The sequence below is a fragment of the Crinia signifera genome, chromosome 6 (genome assembly GCF_055691185.1).
Source record: "Crinia signifera chromosome 6, ASM5569118v1, whole genome shotgun sequence".
NCBI classification, from domain to species: Eukaryota; Metazoa; Chordata; class Amphibia; order Anura; family Myobatrachidae; genus Crinia; species Crinia signifera.
The window spans coordinates 178367488-178379942 of record NC_139222.1 but is presented as its reverse complement, the minus strand read 5'-3'; the positions used below and the strand labels follow the sequence as shown (position 1 = coordinate 178379942).

Here is a 12455-nt window from a genome sequence, read left to right as displayed (position 1 = left end):
AGACTCAAACAGATCACAACAATATTTTGTTCTTTTGTTACATATTTAGAGTGACATTTCTGTATAAATTTCAGATAACACCCAGATAATTCTACATTGACCTATATGCATCTATTTCTTTCTTTTTAGCTGTACAAGTCAATTACTTCATAATGATTAAGTGTTCTGACCATAAAGGGTTATTTCTAAACACAGCGCAGGTGTTCTATGCAGGAGTGCTGTCAGTCACCGCTGTATGGCGGTTAGATCTTTCAGTACTTGGCAAACATTGCAGGTGCAGGGAGTTTGTCTAAATTTGTATTATTTGCCCACTTGAGTAGCGCAAGATAAATCTGTTGGGTCTTATGGGAAGTAAACATGTGGTTTTTCATGGTTTCTGGGCTATTTTTGGCAAAAACAAAACCAAGATGAGAATCCAGCAAGCACTGGTAACTTGTTTTCTGTATTGTGACTAGAGAGAGGAAATGTTATCAACCAGTCTTGGATTGCATCCTCTGTAAGATAGTATCTTGGGTTTTGGAGGCATCAGCTATAAAAGCTATAACATTTTCCATTATATATTATATATATATATATATTTCTCTATTTCTCCCTCGGGCAGCAGGGGACACTGCAGTCATCACGTGTGGGGGATAGAGTTGTCGTACTGGAGGAGTCGTCAAGAAAGTTTAGATGTAGCTGGCTCCTCCCCCCTCTATCCCCACCAGACCCCAGTCTTAGAAAAAAGTGCCTGGAGGAGTCCGTCTCCTGGGCAAGATCTCCATGGGGAAACTCATTTTTCTATTTTTTACTTTTTTAATTTTTTGCAGGCAGACCAGGAGGCCTGTCTGCCACAAGGAATCCTGGAGGGGTCCGGTCGACACTGCACTCAGTGTTTCCTCCGGTACCCAAGCCACCAGGGCTTATGCTCTGGGGACCCGCCGCAGCTGCACGCGGCTCAGCGTTACGGGTCCATGGCGTCTCCCCCGCTCTCCAGGAAGCTGCCTGAGGGTAAGCGGCGCTGTGCGCCTTTCATAGGGGGGGGGCGGAGCGCGTTAGCCGCAGAGAGAGAGAGGGACTTCAGCCCGCAGCATTCGGTGCTCGCGGCGCTGATAGGCTGGTTAGCGCAGTCTCTGCTCGCTCAGAGATTTTAAGTTTTGCCGCCACTGAGACGGCGCGGGAAGATGCGCGCGTAAGTAGGGGGCGGAGCTTGTCTCTCTCCTCTCTGCCAGCGCCATTGTACGGAGCTCCAGCGTCTCTCTCTCTCTCTCAACGACCTGCAGATCTGGTTTTCCAGTCCCTGGTCAGTCTAGCCAGCGCTCTCCCCTGCGATCACAGGGACAACTGTGAGTCTTAAGGGGTTCATATTTTCAGTTTTCTGGAAATAGGTAATCGGGAGGGTAGTGGCTCCTCTCTCCCTATTGAAGCACAGACCCCATATCTTGCATAGCCTATCCTTGGGTATTGTTTGATTTTGTCTGTGTGGGTGTGTACAGTATTTTTACCTGTATTGCCTGTTCTAACGGGGTGTATTATGGCAGAAAGAGGTACCTCTTCAAAAGCAGGTCAGAAGGTATACACCTGCAAAACCTGCAGGGTGCAATACACGCAACCTATAAAGGGGGTATCCCTTTGTGAGACATGCTATGCTGCTTCACAGGGTACTGTTCTTATTCAGTCCCCTGTGCCTAAACCTCCTTCTCAGACTCCTGATGCTTGGCAGGCCATTCTAACAAACTTAACGGCCGAACTAGCAGCATCAAAAAAGGACAGGGAGGTGTTTCAGTCTCAGTTAACTCAACTTTCCTCTACAGTTGATTCTTTGCAGCAGGCTATAACAGCCGCTGCTCCAGCTAGGTCCTCTTCTCCTGGAACAGCAAAGAGGAAGGCTGCCTCTGTTTTGTTTGTATCTGACGATGAGGTTCAGGTAGACCTAGATGATGCTGACGACCCTTTTCAGGATCCCGTAGTAGATGATCAAGACGCCCTGGGCGTTGAGGGTCTTATAAGGGAGATTCGTTCTACCCTTAACATAGCCGATACATCGGTACCCTCACAAGTATCTATTTTTGGTCGGGTACAGAGACAGCCTCTAAATTTCCCAGACTCTGAAGAATTAGACAATCCTTTATTCAAGATCTGGAAAACCCCTGACAAAAAATTTCAGGTGTTTCAGAGTCAAGGGCAAAGTGGGAGACCCCTCCCACTCCGGACTAGGGTGGCCAATCCCGGGATCAGGATCGGCGGGATCCCGGGATTTGGCCCTAAAAACACCGGGATTTCAATCCCGGGATTGGACTCTCCAATCCCGGGATTTCGGTATTAGACTGCGCATGCGCAGTCTAATGCCGGGCAGCGTCTGAGACCCTGCTCAGACGCTGCCCGGCTTCTCCCGTGCCCGGCAGAGCGTCTCTGCGCAGCATGACTATGTCAGAGGTCACGCTGCGCAGGTCGCACAGCACACCACGCTGATTGTTATGTTGCCCAGCTCCCGGAGGACCAGCCCACCCTACCCGCCGCCTGCCCAGCTCAGCTCCCGGAGAAGCAGCCCACCCTACCCGCCACCTGCCGAGCTCCCGGAGAAGCAGCCCACCCTACCCGTCGCCTGCCCAGCTCCCGGAGGAGCAGCCCACCCTACCCGGCCGCACCCGCCACACATGTAAGTGGATATGCGGGGCGGCCGGGGCATTTTTTTTAATCAGGGAAGCCAATCCCGGGATCCCGGGAATCCCGGGATTGAGCATTTTTCAATCCCGATACCCGGGATTGAAAAAGTGTCCCGGGATTGGCTTCCCTACTCCGGACGTATCCTTATCACGCCTGTCGAAGAAGACCACTCTCCCCATTCCAGGGGCGGTTTCCCTTAAGGAGGCTCCAGATGGACGCCTGGATGGTTCTTTAAAAAACATCTACACCACGGTGGGTGTTATTTTACGGCCTGCTCTCGCCTCTTCTTGGGTGGTCAGAACAATGGAGAATTGGGCTGCTGACCTAATCAGAGGTCTTGAACAAAACGCTTCTAGAGATGAGCTGTTGTCTTTGGCAGAATGTATTAGAGACGCTTCTATGTATGTCGGGGAAGCGGCATCTGATGTTTCTACTTTGGCAGCGAAAGCCACGGCCTCAGCCGTTCTTGCTAGGCGCACGGTTTGGCTATGCTCTTGGCAGGGTGAGCCAGAAATTAAGAAAGCAGTAGAGGCGCTTCCTTACACGGGAGAAGTTTTGTTCAGCCCTGAACTTGATAGACTTATTTCCCAGGCCACAGGGGGGGAAGTCTACGTTTCTCCCATCCTCGGCGCCTGCTCCAAAAAGACAGTTTGTAAACCCTCTTTTTTATTCCTTTCGAGATAATGCAGGGTTCAGGGGTCGTTCAAGAGGGGGTTTCTCTTCCTTCAGGGGCCACAGAAGTCGAGGTGCCAGACCGGCGCAGCCCTCCTCCTCCACTACCTCTCATAGGGACCCTAAGTCCACTGAAAAGTCAGTGGCATGACTGTCTACCCGCTCACTTGGGGGATCCCAAAGTGGGTGCCAGACTGTTGCTTTTTGCAGAGACATGGAGGACTCACTGCACGGATGCATGGGTTCTCCAGATAGTTTTGCAAGGCTACAAGCTGGAGTTCTCCACTCCGCCTCCAAACAAATTCTTTCCTATAGGTCTTCCAACGGCCATCGAGTCAAGATTGGCTCTATGCGGCGCCATACAGACTCTTCTCGAGTCAGGAGTAATTATTCCAGTTCCGGCCCACCAAGAAGGAAAGGGATACTACTCCAGCGTTTTTGTGGTGCTCAAGCCGGACGGCTCTGTCCGGCCGATTCTGAATTTAAAACAACTGAACGAATTTGTGTGCTACCACAAATTCAAAATGGAATCTATCCGGTCGGTAGTAGCGTCATTGGAAAAGGGAGAATTTCTCCTTTCCTTAGATATAAAGGACACGCACCTACATGGTCCAATTTGGGAACCTCATCAAAGATTCTTAAGGTCCGCGGTGCAGAACCGCCATTTTCAGTTCAGGGGGCTCCCTTTCGGCCTTTCTTCTGCCCCTCGGGTGTTTACAAAAGAAATGGCATGTATGATCACAGCACTTCGTCTCCAGGAAATAACAGTCATCCCATATTTAGACGACCTCCTCCTCAAATCTTCGAGTCAGGAGAAGCTTGTAGCCGACGCTATCCAAACCTGCAGGTTTTTGGTTCAAAATGGATGGATAGTGAATTTCAAGAAATATATATATATATATATATATATATATATATATATATATATATATATATATATATATATATATATATATATATATATATATATATATTTTGGTTTTATGTGTATGAATAGCAAGATCTATCTATCTGTGTGTGTGTGTGTATAATATACAGTGGCGGATTCAGGGGGGGGGGCACCCGGGCACGTGCCCCCCCTGTCATTTATTTTGTAGATGAGGACCAGAGCTTTCCAACGAGCCCAGCCCCATGTCTCTAGCCCCCCGGGAACCGGAGATATCGCCTGGCAAAGCTGTAACATTTTTTCCCCATAGGATAATATGGGACCCGTCAATTCCGACCCCCACCCGGTTCCGACGGCTGCCAGTTCCCTCCCTGGCATCACAGGAGCTTGTGGTTGATGTCATTCAATTCCAAATCGCTCGGCCTTCAATATGGTACCAGGATGGTCCATATAGGTCAATCAGTTCCAGAGATATAGCGTGTAAATCGATTTTTTTTTTTTAAATGTAATTTCATGGCTGTTCATGTTCTTTGAGGGCAGATTACTCTGGAACCAAACTCACTGGACCAAAATCATTCAAAGCCCACTCAAAAGTTCTTCAATATGATACTTGTCTCATGTAAATGGGTCAGTTAGTTCCGAAGATATATAAATGAGATAACTGGTTAAAGGGGGGGAGGGGTGGTTTTCTCTCCCCCTCACACCAGAAAATGCAGGGACTAGGCTGGTGTAAAAGGGGCCAACCTGGGAATGCATTTTCTGGTGTGAAATGGGTATTATTTCAAATAGCTGGGACCTGCAGTGCTCGAAATTCAGCCAGGCTCTGCCACTGTCAGTGGCTATCACTTCTGCCTGGCAGCGGCTGTCCCCCATTTACCACGAGCATGTATTCCCCATTGGCAATGAGCATGTAATCCCACATGGCAACGAGCATGGAACCTCTGGCAATGAGCATGGAACCCTTGGCAATGAGCATGTAGATAAGCAGCACTTACTGTATGTAGCATAATTTTTAATAGGCATTATGGTGTTTGGCATAATACATAATGGACATCATGCCGTGTAACTTGCAATGGACATTATGGTGTCAATGTTTAATGCGCGCCTTTGGTGGACAATGTCCCTGTTTATGAAGCGTATTGTGAATTTTGTCTCAATCCGTGTGGCATTATGTGAATTTTGTCTCAATCCGTGTGGCATTATGTGAATTTTGTCTCAATCCGTGTGGCATTATGTGAATTTTGTCTCAATCCGTGTGGAATTATGTGAATTTTGTCTCAATCCGTGTGGAATTATGTGAATTTTGGCTCAATACGTGTGGCATTATGTGAATTTTGGCTCAATCCATGTGGCATTATGTGAATTTTGGCTCAATCCATATGGCATCTTATGAATTTGGCTCAATCCGTGTGGCATTATGTGAATTTTTACACAATCCATGTGGCATTATGTGAATTTTGGCTCAATCCATGTGGCATTATGTGAATTTTGGCTCAATCCATTTGGCATTTTGTGAATTTTGGCTCAATCCATTTGGCATTTTGTGAATTTTGGCTCAATTTGTGTGTTATGTAAATTTTGGCTCAATCTGTGTGGCATTGTGTGAATTTTGACACAATCCATGTGGCATTGTTTGAATTTTGGCTCATTCCATTTGGCATCATGTGTAAGGGGCAAGTATAATGGGGTCTAGTATTTTGTAGCATAATGTGTAGAAGTTGTATATGGTGTTGTACACTCCACTCAAGGACATGCCCCCTGTTGAGTGGCCACACCCCCTTTTCCAGAGCGCGCCTTCGGCGTGCGCACAACTACATCCTTCACTTTTGTTGCCATGGTGGGCCTGCGCACTTTAAATGCCAGGGCCTATTTTTAATCCCATTGCCACCCTCTCTCTGCCGCTCTCTTAGCATGTACACTGGCACCACTAACACTGGCCCTCACTCACCTAAACCCTCTTTTATCATGGTGCCCCCCCTGTCATTTTATCCTGGATCCGCCCCTGATAATATATAATCTCCAGTGTCCATTTGTGTGTCTCCCAAATACTGCCATTTCATGTCTTACACATGCACACAGACGTTATCACAAGGTAGCAGACTAGCTTTGGAAGCAGTTTCTTCGAGCGGGCCTAACCAGTATTATTATAACTGACATTTTGTCTTTCCAACCATGAGTTTAGTTTCCCTGCTCCTCCGCATCAGTGTGCCCCCTTGTGTTGTTGGGAATCTCTCCATCCTGCTTGCACTTCTGAGTGTATTATTATAGAGCATTTTTGTTTACTCTCCAGGGTGTTGGTGAAGGGAGCACTGTGTCACTGCCGGAAACTCTGCTGTTCGTCTCCACTCTGGATGGGAGTCTCCATGCAGTCAGCAAAAGGACCGGTGCCATCAAGTGGACTGTAAAAGAAGGCAAGTCACACATGTCTTCATTGAATCAGAAATCTAGCATGTGTCAGGGAGAACTTTGGGGGAGATTTATCAAATCTTTGAGAGAGAAATATGAGAAGGAGCCCATAGTAACCAATCAGCTTGCAACTCCATTATCTAGTGCTGAATGGTTGGTTTGGGCAACTCACACCACTTGACCTCTCCTAGAAAGTTGGATATTTCCTTTTTGTCCTGTAAATGTGTCCTTAGATTCTACCAGTCATGTGTTGGGGCAAGCTACAGCGCAAACTTTGGCTACAGCAAAAATGCCCAAGTGGTCATTCATTACAAATCCTGTGTATCTTCTTATTGATGCTATTTCCCATTTTGGAAATAATTTGATGTGCATGGATGACAACAATTGAAAACTGTGGCTCCTAATTGCAACCCAATGGAAGCAGCCTGGGTGGATAGTGTCAGTAAAAGTAAAAGATATAACTAGCTCATCCACACGCGTAATGCATTTTTAACCTTTAACAAATACTTGCTTCTAAAAATAGCAAAGTAATAAATTTACATCATTGTATATACCACCTAGAGCAAGAGAATTGTCCTCTGTGTGGCCATTTTAAAATGTTGGATTTTTAAACAGGTTCCTATGGTTCTCATAGGCTTGGAAACAGTCTGCACTTATGTAGTCAAGCAGCAGTTATTGCTGTAACTTTTACTTTTCAGTCACCATGTGGGATAAGAACCCACATATGTCAAGTGTCATTTACATTTATAAACGTAATGCTACAGTCTTATAAATAGCTCCAGTCCTCCTTCATGCACAAGGGACTTAGAAACTTGAGCTTCCTTATGCATACTATTTTGTAGGAATTGATTTCTATTGCATATTATTTTGTGAATAATTATATATTGTCTTTAACAGCCAGGTTATAGACAATGCTATTTTTCAGCAGGCTCCAGCAGGAACTGAGGGTCTTATTCTAGTTCACTCTTTCTGACAGAATCCTTCTTAAGCGGGAGCGCGCATCGCATAGTACAGAACGGAGCCGTACACAACGGACCGTGTATGGGCTCCTTTAGATGGACAAAACCATGTGCACTGCAGGTGGGGCAGGTGTTACTTGTGCAGAGATAATTAGATTTGGGTGGGGTTTTACTTCAAAGTGAGATCTATATTGCAGTGTAAAAATAAAGCAGCCAGTATTTACCCTGCACAGAAACAAAATGACTCACCCAAATCTAATTCTCTGCACATTTTAAATCTGCCCCCCTGCAGTGCACATGGTTTTGTCCATCTAAGAAGGAATTTGTCAGAAAGAGCGAACTCTAATAAGGGCCTCAGTTCCTTCTGGAGCCTGCTGAAAAATAGCCCTGATTATAGAGCTCCGCAGACCCACTTAGTGCTGGAACCTCTGTTTACTGTTCAGGGCTGTATTGGGGCACATGCAATAGGTTGTGACTTGGAGCCATTGGCAAAATCCCGGCAAGCCTTTCCGATATTTTAAAGTGGCAATCTTTGAAAAGACAAAACTATGCTGGCACACACTTTATGATGTCACAGGATATTCCTTTTCCCCTACGGAGAGAGTTCAGGATCAGATTATTTCAATCTAGATTGCTTATTCTGAATCCGTTTCTAATTCAAGGAAGAGCCTGTAGGCTAAAGGTGGATTCTGATCTGCTTCCAAAAGATTGTAGACCTTTTAATAAGGTTTGTTGAAGTTTTGTCTTCCTTGTTCTCTCCACAGATCCCATTCTTCAAGTTCCGACACACGTGGAAGAGTAAGTTCATGTCTTTTTTTTTTTTTGTCTGTACTAGAATTATTTGCACAGTGTAGAGTGCACCCGGTACTTAGAACAATGCAGAGCCCTAGGGTATAAACGATCATAGCCTTTATTTCTGTAGCTGAGGATGCACAGATTTCCAACCTATGTACCTAGTCACTTCATTTATGTATCACTTTTGCTGCAGATTTTCATTGAGAAATGATAAATCATGCAAAGTCATCTTAGAACAAAGGACTGCGACAAAGACCTTCAAATAATTTTATACATACATTGTTATTCTACCACTGTATAGGGTTATGTTACATAAATTGTGTCTGAATAAGGTTCTTCACACCTAATGTAAGGTCTTAACAAGTAACCAACTGTATCCTTGTAGCCTATGTAACAGGCCATTGTGTTCAGTGTAACAACGCTGCAGCAATGGGTTAGTGGCTAGCATGCTATGAATTACATACGTCTACCAACTTGTATAAATGGTCATGTATGTACAGAACATAACACTTGATTGATTTTACTATATTTCAATAGACCGGCATTCCTTCCTGATCCAAATGATGGCAGTTTGTACACTCTGAGCAGTAAACACAGTGAGGGGCTGACGGTAAGATGATTATAATTATGACCAGTTAATTAAATAGCGCACACATATTCCGCAGCACTTACAGAGAGAATATTTGAACATTCACATCATGACTGCTGTCTGTGTTACAGGGGTAGAAATGAGGACAAACAGAAGGTTAGGGTGAGAGATTGCTGGGTTTGATGAAAATGTGGGTCTTGAGAGCCCTTTTAAAGTTGTGTAGGGTGGTGGAGAGAGAGGTAAGGAGCACATAGGCCAAAATCCTGGAGGCAGGAATGGGAGGAAGTAACTAGTTGGCAGGAGAGGTGGCATGTAGCGTTTGTGGACTAAAGAGAACTGGAGGGAGTGTAAAGAGAGATCAGATGTGTAAGTGGGAGATGAACGGGCGATGGCTCTGAAAGTGAGTGTGAGAAACTTGAATTGTATTCTGATGGGAAAGGGTGATCCAGTGTAGGGCGTGTAAGAGAGGAGAGGTGGACATAGTACATTTGGTGAGGAAGATGAGCTGGGCAGCAGCATTGTGGATTGATTGTAATGGAGAGAGGCGTTTGTCAGGGAGGCCAGAAAAGAGGAGCTTGCATTAGCCCAATCTGGATATGACTAGTGGGTGGATGAGGGCCCTTGTAGCATCCTGGGTGGGAAAGGGTCTGATCTAGAAATATTTTTGAAGTGGAAATGACAGGTCGGTTAGAGGTGTGGAATGTGTGGTTAAAGGAGAGGAAGGAATCAAGAATAACGGCAAGGGTTGTACTTGGTGGCTAGAGGGGATAGCTGTTCTTTCAATAGATAGTCAAATAAGGTGCTTTGTTTGGTACAGTGTTTACAGATCTCACAATTTATCCAATAATATGTTCAGTTTTCAGCTTATGGTCTTCTTGCTTTAGCACACACCTGTGCTAGAGTCATGTATACTTTGTGCCCTGCCCCCTACACCTGTGTATATTCCTGCTGCCTCCAGTCCTGTACCAAAGTACAGAGCATCCTGTTCAGACAGTGTGTCTGTTTGTGTGTGTGTGTGTGTAGCTGTAGGTGCACGGGAATGAAGAAAGCTTACCTAAATATCAGACATGTAGTAGTGGTTTTTCCACAAAGAAATTATTTTTTTAATTGTACTTTTACTGTGTTTGTGCTCTTTCTCTTCTTCTTTTTTTTTTTTTTTTTTGATTGTCCCTGTTAAAGCCTTCCTGTCAGCCATATTGTTGACCATGCTTTCTTGACTACTTTTACAGAACCTTACAATAAATAGAACCTTTGAATTCTAGGACACTGCTAACAGATCATTTCTTTTTATAACAAGAAAATAAACCTTTTTTCCCCTTTGTTACCATTAGTCTTCATTACTTCAATATCAAATCCTCTTATTTTTAGAATAATTAATATTCTGAGCATCATTATTAGACTTTTATTTTGTTTCATTAGGTTGTACAATGTGTCTGCAGTACTGTGTAGGCTCCCATACACTGCAGAGTCTTCTCCCCTTGGACAAGTCGCCACGCAGTGCTCTATTGATATATCGCATGTGGTCCTTTTGGCCAGGGCTGTGGAGTCGGTAGATAAATGTTCTGACTCCGAGTACTTCTGACGCCGACTCCGACTCCTCTGTATTAATATGAAAATGTATTTGATACATTCCTTGAAGGAAAGAAAGGCAACATACATATTATTACTACAGAAACTAGAGGCTGGGAAGCCAACAGTCTACTGTATTGAACAGTTTAAGCCAGGCATGTCCAACATTGGCCCTCCAGATGTTTTGAAACTACACATCCCAGCATGCTTTGCAATAGTTTTAGCATTCTCTAATAGCAAAACTGTGCCAAAGCATGCTGGGATGTGTAGTTTCACAACATCTGGAGGGCCAACGTTGGACAATGAAAACAAAGTTTTATTAATTTTTTTATTAATTCATTAAATGGCTGGATAGTAGCAGTAGGCATAAACATTAGGAACAGGAACTTTACCAGTTCAAAGATAAAAACCAAATTATTTGGTTGTTTTGGGAACAAAAACAATAGGAAAGGTTCAGAAGTGTGGAGCATGAGTTCCGCATGCTTTGTGACGACAACAAAAATCAACGAGCCACAATCTCCGCTGGTTTGCTTGCTCGTCACCATTCAATTCATGGACACAAGGAACGATTTCTTTACCGAATCGTTACTGGCGACGAAAAATGGTGCCTGTACATCAATATGAACCAGCGTAAGGAATGGCTTAGCCAAGGTAAACAAACGACCCCGCGCATGAAACAAGATCTTCATCCGCGTAAAAAGATGTTGTGCGTATGGTGGGAGAGCTTGGTTGCATGAATTTTTCGAGTCTACACCAGGTGATTTCTACCAACGAGGTATTGAAAACCTTATTGAACGTTGGAAATAAGTTGTAAACTACAAGGGAGAATACATTTATAAGTATTGGTGTTCCGAATTGTGCGTTGCGTGCCATATAGTGAAGCACATGAAAAGCATGCTTTTTCACGGTCACTTAACGTGTTCGTTTTGCGGTTACGTGAGGCACTGCATGCATTGGTCTTTGTTCTTACAGTAGAGAAGTCATTAATTATCATTTTCAGAGTCGGTGCATTGTTTGCCGACTCCGACCCCGACTCCAGGTACTCGAAATTGCCTCCGACTCCACAGCCCTGCTTTTGGCACAGAAGCATTGATTCTGCAGCAGGGGTGACTCTGAGGGTCTGGTGCGATGCGTGTGGGACTGCTCATTGCAGTGAGTCATCTGCAATTTGGATTCTTTTCCTGCAATCACAGGAAAAGAGCCCAAATTGCAGAGTATATCACCTAGTGCCTTAACCACAATAATAAAATGCTCTCTTATCTCATTGCCCCTGTCACTTCTCCCCTCCAATCAGTGCATGTTCTGATCAGCCTGGTGCTTTTCATTGTGCGCGCACAATATTTAATAGGATGTTACTTTTACCAGCTGTGTTTGCTAGTAAAACTATTTGAATTTTGGGCATAAACACGTAGCGCTTGATTTTACATCCAAACACTTCAAGTCTTTCCTGATAAACATTGTTATATAGCCCATGCATCATATTAGTAGCCCATAGCTGCTCGTTTTGTATGTATTACTGTGTTTATGGGGCTATGGCCTAGCAATACTGTACTCTGTAATTAAGGTGAGGTATCAACAGTGACCTACAAGGTGGTAATATGACCTCTCTTCGATTTACTAATACTTCTTCCTATACGACTAAGGCAGAAAATTCAATTGAGCCAAATCATTTTGTTCCCCCAAAAATTCCTGTTTTCCTGATCTTTGACCAATGTTTATAGTGCAACTCAAACACAGTCCATTTATTTATTTTTTCATGAAAATCAACCCAGTATACGAGTGAATATATAATTTCCCAGATCCAAGTGTTTTATCAATCACAAAAACTGATCAGTTATTGGAGGAGGAGGGTTGAAAACAATTCCCAGATAGTGCCAGCTTTCAGAGATAGCCACCCAGGGGATCAATCAGCTACAGTAATTGTACTGTGACT

The 12455-nt window shown here is 44.4% G+C and overlaps 1 protein-coding gene across 3 annotated transcripts in view; it reads left to right on the top strand.

Moving 5' to 3' along the window:
• The window catches only part of ERN1 (endoplasmic reticulum to nucleus signaling 1), a 65679-nt gene that overhangs the window by 21594 nt on the left and 31630 nt on the right, over positions 1–12455 (top strand). For all 3 annotated transcript variants that reach the window (XM_083148265.1, XM_083148264.1, XM_083148266.1), the window contains exons 2-4: positions 6495–6615; positions 8334–8367; positions 8902–8974. In XM_083148265.1, the coding sequence (XP_083004391.1) occupies positions 6495–6615; positions 8334–8367; positions 8902–8974 (228 nt within the window). The remainder of the gene's footprint in view (positions 1–6494; positions 6616–8333; positions 8368–8901; positions 8975–12455) is intronic.